At 46.2% G+C, this 23,980-nt stretch overlaps 1 protein-coding gene across 3 annotated transcripts in view; it reads left to right on the top strand.

Annotated features, from left to right (window-relative positions):
- Nucleotides 1-23,980, top strand: part of LOC143768052 (uncharacterized) — a 55,195-nt gene that overhangs the window by 6,644 nt on the left and 24,571 nt on the right. For all 3 annotated transcript variants that reach the window (XM_077256716.1, XM_077256714.1, XM_077256717.1), the window contains exons 2-6: nt 64-198; nt 328-507; nt 591-714; nt 794-891; nt 1,090-1,180. In XM_077256716.1, coding sequence (XP_077112831.1) covers nt 121-198; nt 328-507; nt 591-714; nt 794-891; nt 1,090-1,180 — 571 coding nt within the window. In that variant the 5' untranslated portion in view covers nt 64-120. The remainder of the gene's footprint in view (nt 1-63; nt 199-327; nt 508-590; nt 715-793; nt 892-1,089; nt 1,181-23,980) is intronic.

Below are 23,980 nucleotides of genomic sequence, written 5' to 3'. Positions count from 1 at the left end.
TTGTCATCCTTTATGATGTTACATTGGCTCACTTTCTTCCTATTCATTTCCCTGCAATATCAGATCCTATCAGTGGACATCTTGTATATTGAGATAAATTTTCTGAATTAATCATCAAGGATGGAGATGGACAGGGGCCAGATGGCGGAGAGAATATTACATCTCACCCTAGAGATCCTCTTCCGTCTTACTGGAGAGGTGAGAGATTCTGATGACGTCACATTACATCATTCCTATCTATGGGAATAACAGATGGACAGAACTGGAGAGGTGAGGACTCTGGAAATGTCTGTAGTGAGATTTATTAATGTGTCTCTCCATAACCAGGATTACACGGTAGTGAAGAAGACCTCTAGTGAGCGCTGTCAGGACGTCAGGGTGTCTGAGGGATGGGGAAGACCCCTGAGCCCAATCACAGGGCCTCCACCTCACCTGATACATGAGAACTTCAATAACCGGAAGATCCTAGAACTCACCCACAAGATGATTGAGCTGCTGACTGGAGAGGTGACACTGCTGGGAATGCTGGGACATTATACAGTAACGCTATGAAGGGATCGGGGGGATGACGGTATCATTGTATGTGTCAGGTTCCTATAAGGTGTCAGGATGTCGCTGTCTATTTCTCCATGGATGAGTGGGAGTATTTAGAAGGACACAGAGATCTGCACAAGGACGTCATGATGGAGGTTCCCCAGCCCCTCACATCTCCAGGTAATAGGACTAAATACACACGGCCTATAATTATCTGTATGTAAAGAATGAATTCAGTCCCTGTATGTGTTTCCTCCAGATCTATCCAGTAAGAGGACAACACCAGAGAGATGTCCCCATCCTCTTCTTCCAGAGGACTGTAAACAAGAAGATCCTAATGTTCCTCAGGATCATCAGGTAGATGGAGAGAAGGTGTCAGGAGATCTCCCCTATGATGTGTAGACGGCTGTGAAGGTCTTGTGCTCAGTCTTGTTTTACCCACCAGTATTATATGTTTTATACTTGTGTAATGAGAATGGTGGAGATGGCAGGATTAGAGCTGACCATAGATGTGACTTCTCCATCTGTCGGTGACTTTTACAATATTTGTTTCAGGGTGAAGATCTGACCCATATTAATACTACAGAGACATATGTGAGGGGTGATGAGCGGTGTAAAGAGGAGATTCCTACATATGACTACCCAGGTGAGTAGTGACCACTAAATGCAGAGATGTCACAGATTCTTCTCAGTCACCGGCTGTGGCTACTTTATCAGTCGTGTAGTTCTCTTAAATCCCATAGTTTTTATTAAAGCATATGACACGCCAGTAACACAGTCTGACACAATTTCCAGACAGGTACAATGAATACATAACCTATTAATACATTTTCATTTTATGAAAACAACTCACTTACCCCTGCCGGGTTCCCCTATATAAACGGAAATCCCCTGACAAGAGCCCATTTACCCTTATCCTGGCTCTTGGAGACGCATATAACAATTGCACCCAACTTATAAATCTCTCGCCAAAACCCATAGCCTTCATGACTGCCCACAAATACCGCCACTCCACACTATCAAATGCCTTAGTGTTAGACACCACAACCCTCCGACCCATATTGTCCGCCTTTACCTGCATATTAAGAAATAATCATCTAAGATTACATGCGGTAGAACTATTGGGCATAAATCCGGATTGGTCCTGGTGTATTAGTGTCGTTATCACCTTGTTAAGACAATTAGTCAATATCTTGGCCAAGATTTTAATATCTGTCGTTAATAATGAAATTGGGCGATGAGAAGCCGGATCCTTACCCTGTTCTTGCAACACTACAATTATTGCCTCACTTGTAGACAAAAAACGGAGCAGAAATATCCATAACACCATATTCTTTTGTATAAAAGGTATTAATTTTATTAAATATTATATCCTAAACAACATCAATACTAATACTGCAGTAAGTGCTGTATGCACTCTGCACAAACAGAGCAGTTACAGAAAAGAGATATGATGGTTTACCAAAAACACCAGAAGGGAAGAGTAATATGTGATACACCTCATATATACCTTTATCCCTGAAAGCTATAGCCCATACATAATCATATGCAAGGTCCTACCGGTATCCCCTTGATATAAATGACTACGCATGACATACAAAGTGCACCATATATCCTTTCAAGCTTACCAATGTATAGTCGGCTATGATGAGGTTCCCCCTCCTGGTGTGGCTCCCCTGGGAGCCTGTATGGGCTATAGCTTTCAGGGATAAAGGTATATATGAGGTGTATCACATATTACTCTTCCCTTCTGGTGTTTTTGGTAAACCATCATGTCTCTTTTCTGTAACTGCTCTGTTTGTGCAGAGTGCATACAGCACTTACTGCAGTATTAGTATTGATGTTGTTTAGGATATAATATTTAATAAAATTAATACCTTTTATACAAAAGAATATGGTGTTATGGATATTTCTGCTCCGTTTTTTGTCTACAAGCTTTGTTTGGAGCCATCCAATTTTGCTAACGCCTGGTGGGCGTATAGGGAGAGTGTATGAGATTCACTCTCCAGTACCATGTAATGTGTTGCTTCATGATTTTGCATCTAATTATTGCCTCACGCATGGACCGCGGCAACTCCCCCTCCACCAGACCAGCATCATACACCTCCAACAAGGCGTGAAGCAATACCTCTTTATGTTTTTTATACACCTCCCCCTGAATCTCATCCACCTTTGGGGCTTTATCATTGGGCATAGAGGCCAGTGCAGCGTCAAGCTCCTGAAGAAGACCCCGATCTGCCTCTGAGAGTCTGGGGAGCTGTACCTCTCCCAAGAAACCATCCACCTCCCCAATCGTTGGCTGTACCCGCGATTTATAAAGATCCGAGTAATACTCCGTCGTCATCTCCAAAATTGCTTTGCAACCAGTATGGTCCTTCCCATCCTTTCTCTTCAAAGCGACTATATGTGTGGGGTCTCTCTGAGCCGCCACTATTCTAGAAGATGACCCGCCATGTCCCCCTCAAAGTATTTAGCAGTTTGAAACATTCTCCTACGTTCCGCCTTTTTCATTGCCATCTGACATACTCTATTCTGCGCTACCTTCAACATTCCCTGTGCTTCTGGGGACTGATCGTTGATTAATGCCTCCACCGCCTCCTCCAACTCTCTATCTACATCTGATCCTTCCTGCCCGTTTCTACCTTGACTCGGGATATCTCTTTAATGCAGAGCCCTCTGAAATAAGCCTTCATAGCCTCCCATACCGTCAATACCGAAGCCGACCCAGCATTAATTTTAAAATATTCCTTGATGTCCCCCCCCCATGTGTCCATCTAAGTAAATGAGGTGTAGCCAAAACAGATTCAGCCTCCACATGCAACCCCTAGCAGGTACAGATTCCACTCCCTCGAATATCACACTCATGGGGGAATGATCCAAAATTGTTCTAGCCATCAGGGCCGGCGTTAGGGGCAGGCAGACTAGGCAGCTGCCTAGGGCCCCCACTGCCCTAGGGGCCCCCAGCCAGATATACCGCCGATGCCACTTATGTGGGGCCGAGAGGTGGAGGGTGGTCCCTGCAGACAGGCCCAGTATCATGTAGCATCGGGCCCCTCTCACTCCCTCCTTTAATCATCCCAACATCTGCTGGGGAGAGAACGGCACGGAGTGCAGAGGTTCAAAAGGGGGGCGTGTCATGCAGGGAGAGGCGCTGGCCAATGAACACTTTCCTCACCAGACTGAGGAGAGCGCTCATTGGCTGCTGTCTCTGTTCTCTAGCATGGCGCGTCCCAATGGTGACTAGTGAGTACTCCCTTACAGTCAGGGGCCCGCCGCACAGCAGTCAGGAACAGCAGTGGAGGAAGAGCAGGACTTACAGTGTGTCTTATGCTCCCTCCACTGTCCTGTTCTCGGCAGGCTGCAGTGGAGCGCCCCCACACCGCCGCAGGGCCGAGGGGCACCCGGAGCCGGGCCTCTGAGTCTCTGCTGTGGGGTTGTCACGGTGGCTAGACCCGGTCCGTGGCCCTGCCGGTCAGTGAGAGACGTCCGGTGCAATGAGTGGTGATAATGGTGCAGTTGTGGGGTGCAGGTCGCGGTAAATAACGAGGACACCAGGTTGCAGTCTCTTTACCTCTTTACTGAAGATCTCTGGGTCCTCAGTCCGGAATACAGATCACCAGGCTGCGCAAGTCCGGCCGGTCCAATGGCACTTCCAGAGTTCACTTTGCAGGTGGAAATCAGTGCCTTCCTTCTTAGCGCTATGTGTTGTGGTCCTCCCCTGCTGTGCTTACGGAAAGTACCCCACAACTGTTGTGTCTGTTTCTTAAGTTCCCTCACAACTCGATTAGTTGATGTTCTGCTAATCCTCCGTCCCTCCCGATGTTCTGGTTGGAACGGCACCCGTATGACGGGTAGGCTCGGAGCTCTTCCGGGACCCTAGAGTCGCCCCTCTCCACAAGTTGCCCCCCAAGACTGCATAGGTGATTAAATGTGAGACAGCCCGCCTGAGACTGACTGTCCTGCCGTAGGTTTGAAGTATTGCTTGAAGCTAGATCTCTGTATACTTCCTCGGCGTTCCGGCCACCGGCTACACGCCTCAGTAGGATGTTGCCTCGATCTCACGGCACGACCCCTACTGGTATTCTCCTATTTGCTTCGATTTTGTTTCTCACTCAGCACAATATATCTCTCTTCTAGTCCTTCCTTAGGGCACCGCCGCTTCTCTGTGCAGGCACGGTCCCGTTACATTCTTTCCTGTAGCCAGGTCTCCATCAGGGTCCCAAACCTGACAGAGGCCCTACCGAATCCTCTCCCGCAACACCCTCTGCCACAAGGTGTTGCCTGGTTCATATCCAGTCAGCTTTCTCTCTAACTTCCTGCCTGACCCCCAGTTTTACCCGTGTGTGAGGAGTGGCCTAATGAATAGAACCCTTAGCTCCCCCTGGTGGCCCGGCTGTGAAATGTATTGGTGTCTGTGATACCTGGTCAGACGAACTCCTTCAGTGCCATCAGACGTACTATGGCTCCCCATAGTGGCGGGACCACAGTACTGCAACGACCAGGACTCTGGGGCGCTGCACCCCCCCCCCCCCCGGTTAAATCCAGTACTCCGGGACTGGGAAGAAAACAACAATACAGTTTAGCAAAAAGACATACAATTTTTGTTGAGTGCAAATAACATTAAGCATACTTGAACAGGCTTCCCTTTATGGGAGGTGAGGACGCTTGAACGTTGCAAACATGGTTAAACATTACAGCAACAGGCTATAAATAACTTCTATTACCCAACCGGGTATTCTACTTAGTGCAATTCTTTGAACAATAATTTAACATCGCCCTTAAGAACGTACACTCAGCATCCATTAAAGACCTTCTTATAATCACATTATAAGGCAAGTTTAACTTTACATTCTCCTAAATCTGCAGGACCGCCTGTCCTAACGGCGCCAGACCTACTGCCTCTCCTTTCTTACAGGACCGCTCCTTTCAGCCCGAGCCTTCTGTCTTTTCCTCTACTATACACAGTATAGAACATAACATACTTTCAGTTTTAGGAACACTGAGCCATCTGCATATGGCTCCTAAGAGAACTCACTACCTAACCCCTACGGGTTCACTTTCTGTCCTCTGCAACACATTTTTAACTCTTTCTTTACAATGAACTGACTTTCTACGGCGGACTCAGGGTTTACCTTCTATCCCCATCTTCTATCAACATTATCAACAATTCTCTTTAGCGCATCAACTTCTATCTTAACTTCCTTGCTAACAACTATGCAGGACACTATGTCTGCCCCTACGGGTCTACTGCATCTTTCTCTCTGAAAACATCATCTGCATTTCTTTACAATCAACCAATCAGATACATATAACTTTTACATGTAAGGGTTATCATCACTTTTGCTCATCAAAACATTATTGCCATCCATCAATCTTAAAGCAATACGATTCTTCAAATGTAAAATGTAGATGTCCCCTTTAAGAAGGGACCAAGTCTTTAAGAGGTAGCATTTCTTCTCTGGCTACCAGTCCATACCCAGCAAAGGCTCCGGTGCGGTATCTTCGCAAAGAGTCTCTTTCTAAGTAAAACCAGTAGGAAACACCCTTAAGAAGGTGTAAACTATATACAAGGAGTTTGTATCATGCATTGTTCATGATTGCGGCAGTTTTTATAACATTATGGAAAAATAGCAAAAACAAACAGAAACAGTAGGGATCCCGGGTCAACAAAGGGATCCATTGAAGAATTAACCCTGGACGGGTTCAGCAGCAACAATCAGGAAAACAACCAGTCAAACAAAGAACTATTTACATTTACACAGTGTTCTTCCTTACTGTGGTGGTGCAGAAGGTGGTTTCCTTCCGGGCCTCACCAGACCAACGGGTCGCGCTGCCGATCCCAGGAGCGGGTCCTGCCCCAGCAGTGACAAGATCCCCCGCCGCGATGCTCTTCTCCGTGATGGACCAGCACGCCCCCAAGGTACATGGTGGGTCCGGGCTCCCCGCTGCTCCGCAGGGACAGGGTCCGTTGCCTTTTCAGCAGGAGGTTCATCCTCTGATGCTCCGGCTGCGGCCTGGAGTGCGACGCACCGCTGGACGCCCCGGGCTATCCAACCAGTTTCACCCGTTTCTCTCCTCCACCGGGTGTAGGTTACTGCATCGCCGGGTTCCAGGTCGCGAGCGAACCTTCCTCCGCAGGGCTCCACCTCCTCCCGGTCTACGCGGACTTGTAGCTGCTCCCCGATTTCTTGTATAACCCCTCTTCCATGTCGGGGGTTAAAGGACACCACTACACCCCAGTGTGACGTCGGGGTCTCCTCTACGCTGACTAAGTCAATCTGGGCCGGAGGTTGGGGCCGGTTCCGCCACGCTGTCATCAGACGCTGCAGGTGTTCAGCCTCCGGCAGGATCTTCATGCCCTGCGCCCGCAGCGTACCTTCAGCCGCGGCCGGGTGGGAAGGAACAGGGGACACCGGAGATAGGTGGACTTCTGTGGGCCGACCTAGCCGAGCAAGCACGTGGGCATCAGCCTCCAATTGGCGTGCTATCTGGCGGGCCTCAGCTGCGGCTACACAGTCCTCAGACGGTGGCAAGGGGGGTCGGCCCATCGGTAGCTCCGTGAGGGTCAGTCCCCTCAACGTTGGTGCATCTGGGGCTGTGTCGGGTTGCGCAGCCTCGGGCTGGATCAGGTCAGTCCCACGCGGTGTTCCTGATGTCGCCATCTTTTCTCCTCCTCCAGTGTCTTCTTCCCGCGGTCTCTTTCGTGGGCGGCCCCGTCTCCATGGTCTCCACCCTCCAAACAGGATCAGGAGGCGGACCTCGGCTGCTGACGGGCACGTCCTCAGGACACAGAAGTACTTAGACTGGGCGGCCATTGCCCTTCGCGCTCTCCAGCTTGTCTACGCCTACTCCACGCTCCTCTTCTTCTCCTGCGCCTCTCCTCAGCGCTGCAATGGCGGCGGTTTTGGCGGTTAATGGTACAGCACTGTCCTTTCAATAAAGTACCGTCCAAGCACAATAAGTCACAGTTCCAAGGCACACATGACCTGACTCTTCAGGCTTAAGTAGATCCTGTTCGTGACGCCAAAATTGGAGCGCCCCCACACCGCCGCAGGGCCGAGGGGCACCCGGAGCCGGGCCTCTGAGTCTCTGCTGTGGGGTTGTCACGGTGGCTAGACCCGGTCCGTGGCCCTGCCGGTCAGTGGGAGACGTCCGGTGCAATGAGTGGTGATAATGGTGCAGTTGTGGGGTGCAGGTCGCGGTAAATAACGAGGACACCAAGTTGCAGTCTCTTTACTGAAGATCTCTGGGTCCTCAGTCCGGAATACAGATCACCAGGCTGCGCAAGTCCGGCCGGTACAATGGCAGTTCCAGAGTTCACTGTGCAGGTGGAAATCAGTGTCTTCCTTCTTAGCGCTATGTGTTGTAGTCCTTCCCTGCTGTGCTTACGGAAAGTACCCCACAACTGTTGTGTCTGTTTCTTAAGTTCCCTCACAACTCGATTAGTTGATGTTCTGCTAATCCTCCGTCCCTCCCGATGTTCTGGTTGGAACGGCACCCGTATGACGGGTAGGCTCGGAGCTCTTCCGGGACCCTAGAGTCGCCCCTCTCCACAAGTTGCCCCCCAAGACTGCATAGGTGATTAAATGTGAGACAGCCCGCCTGAGACTGACTGTCCTGCCGTAGGATTGAAGTATTGCTTGAAGCTAGATCTCTGTATACTTCCTCGGCGTTCCGGCCACCGGCTACACGCCTCAGTAGGATGTTGCCTCGATCTCACGGCACGACCCCTACTGGTATTCTCCTATTTGCTTCGATCTCGTTTCTCACTCAGCACAATATATCTCTCTTCTAGTCCTTCCTTAGGGCACCGCCGCTTCTCTGTGCAGGCACGGTCCCGTTACATTCTTTCCTGTAGCCAGGTCTCCATCAGGGTCCCAAACCTGACAGAGGCCCTACCGAATCCTCTCCCGCAACACCCTCTGCCACAAGGTGTTGCCTGGTTCATATCCAGTCAGCTTTCTCTCTAACTTCCTGCCTGACCCCCAGTTTTACCCGTGTGTGAGGAGTGGCCTAATGAATAGAACCCTTAGCTCCCCCTGGTGGCCCGGCTGTGAAATGTATTGGTGTCTGTGATACCTGGTCAGACGAACTCCTTCAGTGCCATCAGACGTACTATGGCTCCCCATAGTGGCGGGACCACAGTACTGCAACGACCAGGACTCTGGGGCGCTGCAGCAGCATCTCCTCACGGAGAAGAGATGGGGAGGAGCTCACTGCACGGGACAACAGGGCAGCACTAGGGGGATGATATCAGTCCTGTCTGCTCTGTGCCCCATCCCCCACAGTGGGGTCTGCAGCCCTCTCCAACTGAACTGACCTCCTCCAGGGCTCATCTCATCCCCCGATATACAAGATTAGTGTGTGTGTGTGTGTGTGTATGCATGTGCATCTGTGTATGTACAGTATATGTGTATCTGTGTATGCATGTACAGTATATGTGTATGTCTGTGTATATGTGTATAGTATATGTTTGTATGTGCGATATAATTGTATGTATATATGTATGTTTATGTGCATGAATGTACAGTATACACTGTGTTCCAAATTATTATGCAAATTGGATTTCAGTGTCGTAAAGATTTAATTGTTTTGTTTTTCAAATAAACTCGTGGATGGTATTGTGTCTCAGGGCTCAATGGATCACTGAAATCAATATGAAACACGTGATATTAGTTTTCCAGGTGATTCTAATTAAAGGAAAACTACTTAAAAATGATGTTCCACATTATTATGCAGGTCACAGGTTTCAAGCAATATGGGAAATAAAAAGGATCTCTCTCTTGCTGAAAAGCATCAAATAGTGCAATGCCTTGGTCAAGGGATGAAAACAATAGATATTTCCCGAAAACTTAAGCGTGATCATCATACTGTGAAAAGATTTGTGGCTGAATCTGAGCACAGACGTGTTCGTGCTGATAAAGGCAGAATGAGGAAGGTTTTTGCCAGTCAAGTTAATCGGATTAACAGAGCAGCTGTTAAAAAGCCATTGTCGGGGTCGTAAACGACAATTACCCTCCCTTCACCAGTCATTCCAAATTAAAGTATGAGCCGAGCATTTGGTACCGGGTAAGAATGACTCAGACAAGGTGCTGATTCAATCTCAATTGAATGCCCGTGCATCTACTCATGTCTGCAACGGTCACAACAACTGACTTTATTCTAAAATACACAATACTATATTGAGTGTTAGGGGAAGGCGTGCATTAGGCGGGGTTTAAACTAGCATCCAGTCTTTCTGATTTGTTCTGACGTCTTCTGGTGGATTCCTCCTTTTCTTCACATTCCTTAAGTTTCGTTTCTGAGGAAATGAATCTTAAGCCTTCGGACACTAAACTGAAACGAAACTGAACACTGGCGGCCATCTTTAAATACAATTACATTTGCATTAGCAGGGGAAAACTTATTGTTTCACAGTATAAGAGTATAAAAGTACAAAAGTATATAAGAAAGTATATTCTCACCTTGACAATCCCCCCTAAACACTAAGTTTTTCCCTTGAAGAAAGATCCTTCGAGACTGTCCATGTGATGGGAAAAGGGGAGGTGGATTTCTTCATCCAGACACCTCAGAAACTCTCCCCTAGCGAGAGGCCTCCAGGCAGCTGAACCCTTCACTAACCTCACATGGAGTTCTCCCACTGTCCCTAAACTAAATCTCTTAGCATCATCTGAGAATGGGGGGTTTTGTCTACTCTCTTGAGGGGGACATACTTAGGGATCTCCCCTGGACCAGTACCATCGTACTCTGGTGAGTCTACTTCTTGATTGAGGAAGGTGCCAGTCGGGATTGCTTTGGCAATAACCTTTTTATACAAGGGAATAACACAACAGAGAATTATTGATCCAATTACAAGGAGGGCAATCAGTACTAAACAAGCTTGTTGAAGGAATCCCTCGATCTCACCTAACCAACTGGAGAAGAAAGATGTGTCTACTCCAGCATACATAACACGTCGTCTTATTGTCCTAATTTGTTCAACTTCTTTAGAAACCTTCAGGTCTTTCGGATCTACATTTCGCCATTCAGGTCTGGCTGTCTATATTTCGTCTCGTAAGTCTTTGGTCATACTGTCAATGAATGTATTCACCAATACTCTAACATCAAGTTGGTTTATGGGACTGTACTTCATGTCTTCCCATTTCAGCTGTAACCGTCCAAAGTATAGCTCTACACTCTCTCCTTTGTCACATCTGTAAAAAGTCTAAATTTGCGTCCTAGCACGTCACCTGTTTTTGTGCTCACTAACTACCTAGGCCTGCCCAGGTGCACTTATACATCTATCATATTGTCATTATTTGTCTGTAAAATGAGGAAGGTTGGTTCTCAGGGTCAGCCAATTGCTTTTGCGTAGCTAACTAGTCAGAGGGCCTCCAGGGATAATACTCCCGTATCTGTCTTACCCTACCTGATGTGGTTGGTTCTCTGGTGGTGGGGGCGACATGACATGCTGGTCTACAGCTCCTTCCCAAAAGGATTACTGTCATCCTACTCCTAAAAGTTAATGTCCCCACTATCCACCAACCACAATCCTGTGTCAGCTTCTTATATCACTGCATGTGATCTTGTCTGGACAGGATTCAGTGTAATTCTCTTAGGTCGGGTTGCAGCACGGGTCATACAAGTGTTAGGGCCCAAACCCTCAACTATATCCTGAAAGGCATCACAGCTATAATTAACAAATCTTTGTTCACTGTAATATATATAATTGATCCATTCAACATTTTTATTAATCTGCACCTGTGGGACTATAGAAGCAATGCCGGCATAAATCTGGTTCTGGGCTTTAAACTGGTCAGGCACCCCCCCTTGGCACTCCAATGGCATCTATATATATACTAGTGGATCTTCTTCATAACTCATGTGGAGCTGATCGAGACGTCTCCTCTTTCTGGTAGGTTCATCAGGTATCTTTGGTGTACATATATTGTGTATATTTAATTAGCAAGTCAGTATCTAGAGAACTGTTCCCTTTGCAGAAACCCGTCTCGAAGATCCCTACTGGTGTACCTGTGGTGTCGTGGGAATTATAGCAGGTGTAATTGTCAGCTAATACTGTTACTTCTCCTGGAACCTTTAGTTTGGGTTCCTTATGAATCAGTGGGACATAATCTGGGCAATCAGTGGGCTTCAAACCTTTCAGCAGATTCATGACACAGGCAGTGGTGTTGTCATCAGGAAAAAGCAATGCATGTGTGTATAGGTGTGTATTCGCAGCAGAACAAGCAATACATCCTACAGAGATATTCTGGACTCTTACATTGTATCTCACCCATTCTAACCATAGATTTTTCCTTGGGGCTGTTTGTGTTTCTATGGAGAAAACCTCTTGCCAACTGAGACCTGGAATGGGGATCACTTCATTAACTACATTTTGCAAACGCTCACCTGGGCTTGTTTTAGGTGTACTGGTAACAGGAGCCTTGGTTGGTCTAGAGCTAATATCCTGGAGCTGTATATGACCTAAATACGCATAGGGTCCAGCACTAAATACATAATTATAATTCCTTCCCAATACGAACGTCTGCAGATCAGCAGATTGGGGGTTTTCAAGATTCAGGAGGAGGGGGTGACAGCTTCTACCCCATTTACAGCCCCTAAGTGGTTGCAGAAGGGCTGTTAGATGCATTCTCTCACGAAGACTCCTACCCGTCCCATCCTTGGGAACATGGCTTCACTAGGTTTATATCCCCAATCATCTCCCGTACTCCAGGCAGCATCGGTCTAATAATAACAGTTATTGTTGTATTGTCTGGTAACACACATATAAAACTGGATGATCCCCTCCACCACCTGTTCAGTCTCGAGGCATTTGACTACATCACAGAAATCAAATCGCCAGATATTCACCGGGGCTGTCAGGTTTACCCAGAGAATAGTGGGACCTTAGTATTTTCATTTACATTAGGGGCCGAAAAGGTAGGGGCGAGGATGGCCCCCATTTCCAGGGTCAAAAACAGCAACATTTCCCTTCAGTCACTTCTGTGACTAAACACTGGTTCGGTCTCTTTTACAGTGTGAGGCGTGGATCCAGGTGCTCTTTCCTTCAAGTTTTACTGCAGTGGGGGTAACCAGGATCACTGTATGGGGTCCTTCAAATCTTGTCTGGAGACAATCTCTGCGCACAAACTTTTTCACATACACCAGGTCTCCTGGCACAAAGGGATGGTGTCCAGGAACCTTGTCTGGGTCTGGAAGAGAACTGAAGACAGTTAAATGCACTTTAGCTAGGTGTCCATGTAAGGCCTGCACATAGCTAGTCAAGTCCTGGTACTTGAGCTGCAACTGTTGTGGAAATAAACATTCAAGATTGGGGCCTCTGCCAAACAGAATCTCATACGGTGACAGTCCTGTCTTCCTGTTTGGGGTATGTCTTACTGAAAACAAAGCCAGAGGAAGGCATTCTGTCCATGGTTTACCAGTCTCTGCCATTGCCTTCTGGATTTTAAACTTAAGAGTTCCATTTAGTCTCTCCACTTTTCCACTGCTCTGCGGATGGTATGGACTATGCAATGCTTGACTTACCGCCAGTGCTGCCATTACCTCTGACATGATCTCTCCAGTAAAATGGGAACCCTGATCGCTTTCAATGACTTCAGGAACTCCATACCTGCATATGATCTCAGCCATCAGTTTCTTCGCCGTTGTCTTAGCCGTAACTTTGGCAACTGGGTAGGCTTCTGGCCAATCTGAAAATAAATCAATGCAGACCAACACATACTCATACGTCCCTACCCTGGACAATTGAATATAATCAATCTGCAGTCTCTGGAATGGGTAAAGGGGCCGGGGAGTGTGTTTGGATGGAGTTTTCACTGTCCTACCCTGATTATGTGTGGCACATATCATGCAGCTCTGTACCTGCCTTTCTGCGCAGGTGGAAAACCCGGGGGGGCAATCCATTGTTTCTGTAGGGTGTCACACATGGCCGTCTTCGAGAGGTGCACATTCCCGTGCAGAACCTGTGCCATCATTGGGTACAGTACCTGTGGTAGGCAGACCTTTTCACCCCTCCCCCATAGTCCAGTGACGGTATCAGAGCAAGCCCCTATCCTTTGCCACCTATTTTTCTCCTCCTTACTTGCCTGTTCTTGTAACCGGGCTAAGATGTCTTTCAACACAAGTGGAGATGGTGGGGTGTCTAGGTGATGTACTTGAGAGGCCACAGGAGTGCTTGCTGCTTTCTTGGCAGCCTGGTCTACCAGTGCGTTACCCTTTGTCCGTCCATCAGTGCCTTTGGTATGTGCCTTTACCTTTATAATGCCTGCTTGGGTGGGAAGCTGTAGTGCATTCATAAGTTGCTGGACTGCCTCAGCATGTTTAATGGGGTGGCCATTTGCTGTCAGGAAAGCCCTGGCTCTCCAGATAGGCCCATAATCGTGTGCAATGCCAAAAGCATACCTGGAATCAGTGTAGATATTTACAGTCTTACCTTCTGCTAGTTTGCACGCTCTGCTTCTTGTGCAGACATATGAGCTGGCATTGACTCTGCCTTGATTACCTCATGTTCTGAGACCACAGCATATCCGGTACAGAAGCGTCCTTGGTCATCTTGGTGACGGGATCCATCTACAAAAAGCTCAAAATCAGCATTAGAATAGGCACACTAGAGACCAGCCGTTTCCTGAGACATCAATTCTAGACAATCATATGGTTTGGAAACCTAATCTTGTTCCTCTGGATCCATTCTAGAAAGAAAAAGAGTGTCCTCGCTCATGTCACCTGTCACCTACTCCTCCCCCCTTTGGATCCATAGGAACTAGGAGAAGAGTAGCGGGGTTCAGGACAGTGCACCTTTTCAAAGTCACATTAGTAGGCATGAGAATAGCACACTGAAAACGCAGCTGTCCAGCCATGGACATATGGCTAGGTTGTACCTGATTAAGGATACTATATACATCGTGTGGGGTGTGGACCATCAGTGGATAATCCAAAACAATCTCTGAAGATTTGTGTAGCAACAGCTGGACAGACAACACAGCCCAAACACATAAGGGACTTCCTCTTGCCACCGTATCCAGGCGGCCGCTGTAATAAGCAACAGGTCTCTGTTTGTCTCCATGAAGCTGAGTCAGCACACCTGTAGCATGCCCTGGATAGGTGAGCTCTGTCTGCAAGGCAGTCTGCAATACTGTACGGCAGTGCTCGGGTGTCTTGTAATCATATACGGGGCCTGCAGTGTGTAACACTATATCACAGGGCAAATTCCCTCTTTGAGTGGACATAGCGTCTCCTGGATGCAAGGGGCCATAAGTGGCAAGGTAGGCCTGACACTCTTGGGCTATGACTGGGCCCCCCTTTGGCATAACTGTCCACGTCAATTGTCATCCCTGATAAATGAATGCAAACAGAACTGGCAATCTGGGTGTAATGGAATACTGAAGAAGACATTGGCAAGATCGATAACCATGAACCAAGCAGCATCCTGAAATATCTGGGACAAAAGAATATGTGGCTTAGGCACCACCGGAGTTTCTGGAACAGTAACTGCATTAAATGCCTGTAGATCTTGTACCAGCCGGTACACAGGGGGTTGGCCGGGTGGGGTCTTTTTCTTAACGGGAAACAAGGGTGTGTTACGTGGGGAAACACAGGGTATCAGGGCACCAGGTTTGAGAAACACTTTTACTGGTTCTACAGGCATTATTGGGGGAGAATCTGGGTCTATCAGGACCATCATAACCGTAGGAAGGGCAAGTAGGATACACATCTCTTTATATTCATCTGCATAGGAGTTATATAACGCAAGGACCATCTGACCATCATCTTGGAATTATATCCTGGAGCAGAACTGTAATAATAAATCTGCCCCCAGTAAATTTACCGAACATATAGAAGAGATTACGAACTGAGCAGTAACTTCAGGGAAAGGTCCCACAGAGATAGGTTTTATAAGAGTATATTTATTGGGTCTGTCATCTACTCTAATTAAAACAAGCTCTTGATCTGAGAATTTGCATGACGGGGCTGGGGAGAGAGGTTCCCAGACAGGGTTAAAAGGGATATTTTAGTATGAGACTGGATTTGTGTAAGGTGGGGAGGGCTGGAGCTGATAAGGAACGCTGCTGTCCTTGCAGCTGTGAAAGGGGGGCTGTATTTGGAGCGGGGAATTGCTGTCAGCGTTTAGCAAGGGAAAGGTGGGGGCTACAACTCCGGGTCTTCTTGCTTCACAATTGTAACAGACCTCTCTACACTGAGAATTAGTAATTCCGCATACATCACAAATCCACCCGACAGGATCATAGAATAGAGGCGCACTAAGTTCTGGCAACCCAGTATATTGGTGCTTTGGGATTGAGGGGCACAGAGCTTACAGTCGGGAGAAGAGGCTTAATTTCCTGGGGAGGGACCATATTATCTAACAGGGAGCCCCCCTGTTGATCTTCAATTTGCTACATATCAATCACTCAACTTGATACAGGTAATTACCAATCTTTCAATTACTTACAAGTTTTCCTCTAAGACTAGACACAGATCTATTTCACATTCAATTTCATACAGTACTTATTGCTTTAAACATAAATCTCGCAGCGTGTACTAAACCAAGGACAGAGAAAACTTTGGAATGCAATACATGGCCCCCCTTCCTGTAGCCCACAGCACCGAGGGGAAAGATTTCAAGCAGGTCGCGCAGGGGCTCACATGTCCCCTCCCATCCAGCACTGCATTCCTCAGCGAGTCAGCACAGAAGGGAGAACACAAAAGCGCAGCCCTTTGCCCCCCTTTCTCTAAGTTCGTAGCACAGATGAGGAAAGAGGAGAAGTCTCAGTGGTCCGCTCCCTCCTCCCCTCTACTACACAGCACTGATACAAGGCTCCGTATCTTCTACAAAGTAACAAATTACAGCAGTTTTCAGACTTAATTTCTACAAAACTTTCCTATGATCCTCCGTGGTCTGGGCGGAGCCTCAAGGACGGCCCGTACGCACACACACGGCAGGTTTCCACCCAGGTTGGATTCTGCACAACACAAACAGGACACACCTACACTTCTGGAGATCTCTTTCCGCCGCCATTACAGGGCGCTGACTGAGACTGCATTTTCATCATCAGTGGCACGGCGGCCATTTTACAATCTGTAAGATCACAGTTCGAAGGCATTTTATAACCAAACACGGGCTCTACATTGTCCGATCCTCCCTCTCTATCAACCTATTTTCATCCTTTGTTCTTTAAGCCTCGCGCAACTCGCAGATAAGCTTCTTGACTGCCTCTTGCCCTCCCGTGACTACTGTCTTGACTTCCACGGCATCCTCATCTAACTTGTGGGGCACGGACTTCTTCTGCTTTAAGATACGCAGCATGACTCACAGAATACTGCGCCCTGCTGCAGCTCAGGATCGCTGGCAGCGATATCAACACTGAGTTCCACAATACGGAATCTCGCTCAACGTATTAGAAAAAGATTTTCTGTCCCTAACCTGAACACCAGTGATTAACAGACTATCCTGCCACGATATTCTAAACAGTCGGGAGGTAGTCTCCTAGTGAGAGCCCTCCACAGAAATACAGGTGGTCCCTGCTCGGGACGTCTTAATTACCTAGCTGGTACAATATCACAGAGGCTGCGTCTCCTATCCCTTCTCTAAGCTGCCCCACAATCTACAACTAGCTCAATCTTTCACTCCACTTCACTACTTGACAATAGTCACGGGTAGGGTGGTTGAACGGAGTATAATGACCGGTGGAGGAGGTGTGGTGTACAGAGGACGCACAGAATGCGACGTCTCTCAGTTGCTGGTTCAGAGCGTGGCACAGGATCGCATTCGATCTCACCACTCGACCGGTCACTCTCCAGACCCAAAGAGCCCACAGACAAACCAATAACGGCTGAGACACAAGCAAGTGTGACACATACAGTGTATATGATCGCCACTTACCGTGTGCGGAGGGTGATCAGTCCTCGAGGTCAGCCACTACAGGTATCATCCACAGACATCCAGGCATGGGTCCAGAGAGTCTCGGATCGCTGTCCACGCCCCCCGTTGGGCTGCCAAAATTGTCGGGGTCGTAAACGACAATTACCCTCCCTTCACCAGTCATTCCAAATTAAAGTATGAGCCGAGCATTTGGTACCAGGTAAGAATGACTCAGACAAGGTGCTGATTCAATCTCAATTGAATGCCCGTGCATCTACTCATGTCTGCAACGGTCACAACAACTGACTTTATTCTAAAATACACAATACTATATTGAGTGTTAGGGGAAGGCGTGCATTAGGCGGGGTTTAAACTAGCATCCAGTCTTTCTGATTTGTTCTGACGTCTTCTGGTGGATTCCTCCTTTTCTTCACATTCCTTAAGTTTCGTTTCTGAGGAAATGAATCTTAAGCCTTCGGACACTAAACTGAAACGAAACTGAACACTGGCGGCCATCTTTAAATACAATTACATTTGCATTAGCAGGGGAAAACTTATTGTTTCACAGTATAAGAGTATAAAAGTACAAAAGTATATAAGAAAGTATATTCTCACCTTGACACCATTACAAACCAGCAAACAGGTATTTGAAGCTGCTGGTGCCTCTGGAGTCCCTCGAACCTTAAGGTGTAGGATCCTTCAAAGGCTTGCTGTGGTGCATAGACCTACTATTCGGCCACCCCTTAACAGTGTTCACAAGCAGAAATGGTTGCAGTGGGCCCAGACATACATGAAGACTAATTTTCCAACAGTCTTGTTTACTGATGAGTGTCAAGCAACTGTGGATGGTCCAGATGGATGGAGTAGTGGATAGCCACCATGTCCCAACAAGGCTGCGACGTCAGCAAGGAGTGGAGGAGTCATGTTTTGGGCCGGAATCATGGGGAAACAGCTGGTAGGGCCCCTTAAGGTTCCTAAAGGTGTGAAAATAACCTCTGCAAAGTACATAAAGTTTCTGACTGACAACTTTCTTCCATGGTATAAAAAGGAGAAACGTGCCTTCAGGAGCAAAATCTTCTTCATGCATGACAACGCACCATCTGATGCTGCAAAGAATACCTCTGAGTCATTGGCTGCTATGGGAATAAAAGGAGATAAACTCATGGTGTGGCCCCCATCTTCCCCTGCCCTCAACCCTATAGAGAACCTTTGGAGTATCATCAAGCAAAAGATCTCTGAGGGTGGGAGGCAGTTCACACCAAAACAGCAGCTCTCAGAGGCAATTGTGACTTCACGCAAAGAAATACAAGCAGAAACTCTCCAAAAACTCACAAGTTCAATGGATGCAAGAATTATGAAGGTGATATCAAAGAAGGGTTCCTATGTTAACATGTAACTTGGCCTGTTGGGATGTTTTGGAGTTAAATAGCTTTTTTGTTCAGTGAATGTGACCTCCTAATGCCGCAAATTCCACAAATGAGCATTTTCAGTTCTTTAAAACATATCAAATGTTTAGAAATTCTACTCTGCCTAATAATTTGGAACAGTGCATTTTGAGTTTTTATTCATTTTGGAGCGTATACTGTTATCATTGGGAGGTTTCTCAATAAAATTCAATGTATAATCTAACGGGTGATGACTTTTATTAGACTGACTGTCATTTGCCCAGACCTTTTAGGAAAATCTGAGAAAAATGTAATTTGCATAATAATTTGGAACATAGTGTATGTGTATGTATGTGTGTACGGTATGTGTATACTTTATATACATACACAGTTATATACACAAGGTATGTGTGTGTGTATGTGCAGTGCCCCAGGCTCCTGGTCGTTGCAGTAATGTCATTCTTCCACCAGGGGGAGTGATGTTACATCTGAAGGCAATAAAGGAGATCTCTTTACCAGGTATCACAAACCACACAACACACTTCACACTCCAGTCCACCAGGGGGAGCTAAGCTCCAATTTATTAGGGCACTCTTCACAATTAGGTAAAACTGGTGGTCTGGATATTCAGTTAGTCAGAAGCTGGCTGGGCTTCACCCAGGCAGCACCTGTCAGGCAGACAGAGGGGACGGAGGAACATCTAGCAGTTGCCGACAGGGTTGTCCCTGACAGGGGTGGGATCCTGTCAGAGGCCTAGACAGAAAGCCACGGAGCTGCGCCTGCCCGACGTGCGGCAGCATCCTAAGAAAGAGACACGAACAGCGAACTGTATTGTAGAGGGTGAGAAACGAAGTCATATCAAAAGGAGAGGAAACCAGAAGGAGTTCTGCCCTGCAAAAGGCTGCCTCCTGAGGCGCAGGATCCAGTAGCCGGAACACCGAGGGAGCAATCGTCTCCATGCCTTGCTCCAGAGACCGGCAGGACAGCTAATTCCACGTTACCTGCCCGACCTATACCCAAGAGGCACGGTGGCAACTTGTGGGGGCTGGGGCGTGCTAGAGTAAAAAGCCTCAGGCCACCAGTCATATGGGTTTGTTCCTATTCATCTGGGGGACAGAGAGTGACATAACATCTAGAACATCTACAACAGTTGTGAGGACCTTATGAGAGGCTCAGCAGTAAGGTACTACAACACCCAGGCGCTAGAGGAAGGCTACTGATTTCTACCTGGATAAGGGGACTCTGGATTTGCCTCCAGACCGGCCGGACTCTGCCTGCCCTGTGATCTGGTGCTCTGGACTGTGGATGCTGAAGCCTTCAGTAAAAAGGTAAAGAGACTGCAACCTCGTGTCCTTCTTCACCGCGCCTCTCACCATCCACCATCTACATACTGGGAAGCCCTGGGGACACAGTTTACCTGTGGGAAGGTATACCATCTAGCTGCCATAACATCACCCCAGCGGACCCCTTAGCAGCGTCGGTCACCCTGACCGAATACCACAGGTGGCGTCACGAACATTATCCCTTTAAAGACCTTTCCCCCAATTACAACAGAAGTCCCTAGGGCCACGGACCGGGTCAGCCACCGTGACATCCCCCTTGAGAACCGAAAGGACCCGGTACCGAGTACCCCACTGCCCTACGGGGGAGATCCATATGTACGGTTTGGGTAGGTATGACAGTGTGTGTATCTGTGTGTATGTTCGGTATGTGTGTGCGTTTGCATATACGGTATATGTATGTGTACCTGTGTGCATGTACGGTATATGTATGTGTGTATATGTACTTTATATGCGTGTCTATATGTATAGTACGTTTATATATCATGGTATATGTATGTGTATCTGTGTATGTACGGTATATGTATGTATGGTATATGTGTGTATGCATAGTACGTGTATGTTGTGTATGTACGGTATATGTATGTATGTATGGTATATGCATGTATGTATAGTACGTGTATGTATCATGGTATATGTATGTGTATCTGTGTATGTACGGTATATGTATGTATGGTATATGCGTGTATGTATGTATAGTACGTGTATGTATTCATTTTCACCTCACACCTCTCATTTTCCCCTCAGTATATACAGGTTTGTCATATCCCTTATATGTAGTATACACCTGTATGTCATCTCCTGTATATAGTATATACCTGTATGTCATCTCCCCTGTAAATATTATATACCTGCTGTATGTCATCTCCTGTATATTGTATATACCTGTGTCATCTCTTCTGTATATACTATATACCTGTATGTCATCTCCTCCTATATATAGTATATACCTGTATGTCATCTCCTATATATAGTATATACCTGTATGTCATATCCTCTGTATATAGTATATACCTGCTGTATGTCATCTCCTCCTATATATAGTAATACCTGTATGTCATCTCCTATATATAGTATATACCTGTATGTCATCTCCCCTGTATATAGTATATACCTGCTGTATGTCATCTCCTCCTGTATATTGTGCATACCTGTGTCATCTCTTCTGTACATACTATATACCTGTATGTCATCTCCTTCTATATATATTTAGTATATACCTGTATGTCATCTCCCCTGTATATAGTATATACCTGCTGTATGTCATCTCCTCCTGTATATTGTGTATACCTGTGTCATCTCTTCTGTACATACTATATACCTGTATGTCATCTCCTTCTATATATATAGTATATACCTGTATGTCATCTCCCCTGTATATAGTATATACCTGCTGTATGTCATCTCCTCCTGTATATTGTGTATACCTGTGTCATCTCTTCTGTACATACTATATACCTGTATGTCATCTCCTTCTATATATATATAGTATATACCTGTATGTCATCTCCCCTGTATATAGTATATACCTGCTGTATGTCATCTCCTCCTGTATATTGTGTATACCTGTGTCATCTCTTCTGTACATACTATATACCTGTATGTCATCTCCTTCTATATATATAGTATATACCTGTATGTCAACTCCTATATATAGTATATACCTGTATGTCATCTCCTCCTATATATAGTAATACCTGTATGTCATCTCCTATATATAGTATATACCTGTATGTCATCTCCCCTGTAAATAGTATATACCTGCTGTATGTCATCTCCTGTATATTGTATATACCTGTGTCATCTCTTCTGTATATACTATATACCTGTATGTCATCTCCTCCTATATATAGTAATACCTGTATGTCATCTCCTATATATAGTATATACCTGTATGTCATCTCCCCTGTATATAGTATATACCTGCTGTATGTCATCTCCTCCTGTATATTGTGTATACCTGTGTCATCTCTTCTGTACATACTATATACCTGTATGTCATCTCCTTCTATATATATATAGTATATACCTGTATGTCATCTCCCCTGTAAATAGTATATACCTGCTGTATGTCATCTCCTCCTCTATATACCTATGTCATCTCCTCTTTTATATAGTATATACCTGTATGTCATCTGCTCCTGTATATAGTATATACCTGTGTCATCTCCTCCTGTATATAGTATATACCTGTCATCTCCTCCTGTATATAGTATATACCTATGTCATCTCCCCTGTATATAGTATATACCAGTGTGTCATCTCCCCTGTATATAGTATATATGTGTGTGTGTCATCTCCTCCTGTATATAGTATATACCAGTGTGTCATCTCCCCTGTATATAGTATATATGTGTGTGTGTCATCTCCTCCTGTATATAGTATATACCAGTGTGTCATCTCCCCTGTATATAGTATATATATGTGTGTTTCATCTCTCCTGTATATAGTATATATCTGTGTCATCTCCCCTGTATATACCTGTATGTCATCTGCTCCTGTATATAGTATATACCTGTGTCATCTCCTCCTGTATATAGTATATACCTGTCATCTCCTCCTGTATATAGTATATACCTATGTCATCTCCCCTGTATATAGTATATACCAGTGTGTCATCTCCCCTGTATATAGTATATATGTGTGTGTGTCATCTCCTCCTGTATATAGTATATACCAGTGTGTCATCTCCCCTGTATATAGTATATATGTGTGTGTGTGTCATCTCTCCTGTATATAGTATATATCTGTGTCATCTCCCCTGTATATACCTGTATGTCATCTGCTCCTGTATATAGTATATATCTGTCATCTCCCCTGTATATACGTGTCATCTCCTCCTGTATGTAGTATATGTGTGTCATCTCCCCTGTATATAGTATATACCTGTGTGTCATCTCCTGTATATAGTATATAGCTGTGTGTCATCTCCTCCTGCATTTACCTGTGTCATCTCCCTTGTATATAGTATATATGTGTGTGTCATCTCCCCTGTATATAGTATATACGTGTGTCATCTCCCTTGTATGTAGTATATATCTGTCATCTCCTGTTATGATCTGGTGGCCTAGGAGCAGCATGGACGAGCTCTGGAGAAGGTGGCCTCTATACTGACCGCAGACCCTGAACTTAACACCGCAACTAGAAGTAGCCGTGGGATGTTCCTGTCACTCCCTAGACACCTCGTCACAGCCTGAGGACTAATTACCCCTAAAGAAAAAAACGGGAAAACTATCTTGCCTCAGAGAAAATCCCCAAAGGATAGACAGCCCCCCACAAATATTGACTGTGAGAGGAGAGGGAAATTACATACGCAGACTGAAAACAGAATTTAGCAAAGGAGGCCACGTTAGCTAAAAAGAAAGGACAGGACAGAGTACTGTGCGGTCAGTATTAAAATACTACAAAATATCCACCACAGAGAATACAAAAATCTCCACACCTAACTAAAGGCATGGAGGGTAACTCTGCATCTCCAGAGCTTCCAGCTTGGCTGAATAAATCCTTACACAGACAAAGCTGGACAAGAAAAAACATAGAAATGCACTGAGCTATAAGGTCCACAGCATGTGGACTGCAAAAACAAAGCCAGGACTTATCTTTGATTTGGACAGTATAGCAGGAGAAACCAAGCAGAGATGTGAATCCTCCAAAAACAATGGACAACTGGCACTGACTAAAGGATCTAGCCAGATTAAATAGCCCAGTCAGAATTGGTAGTAAGTGAAAGCACCTGATGACTGCTGAGATCCAAAGGAGCAGCAGTACCACTTACAACCACCGGAGGGAGCCCAAGAGCAGAATTCACAACAGTACCCCCCCCTTGAGGAGGGGTCACCGAACCCTCACCAGAGCCCCCAGGC

This window comes from Ranitomeya variabilis, chromosome 4 (genome assembly GCF_051348905.1).
Source record: "Ranitomeya variabilis isolate aRanVar5 chromosome 4, aRanVar5.hap1, whole genome shotgun sequence".
Taxonomy (NCBI): Eukaryota; Metazoa; Chordata; class Amphibia; order Anura; family Dendrobatidae; genus Ranitomeya; species Ranitomeya variabilis.
This window is presented reverse-complemented; position numbering and strand designations above follow the sequence as displayed.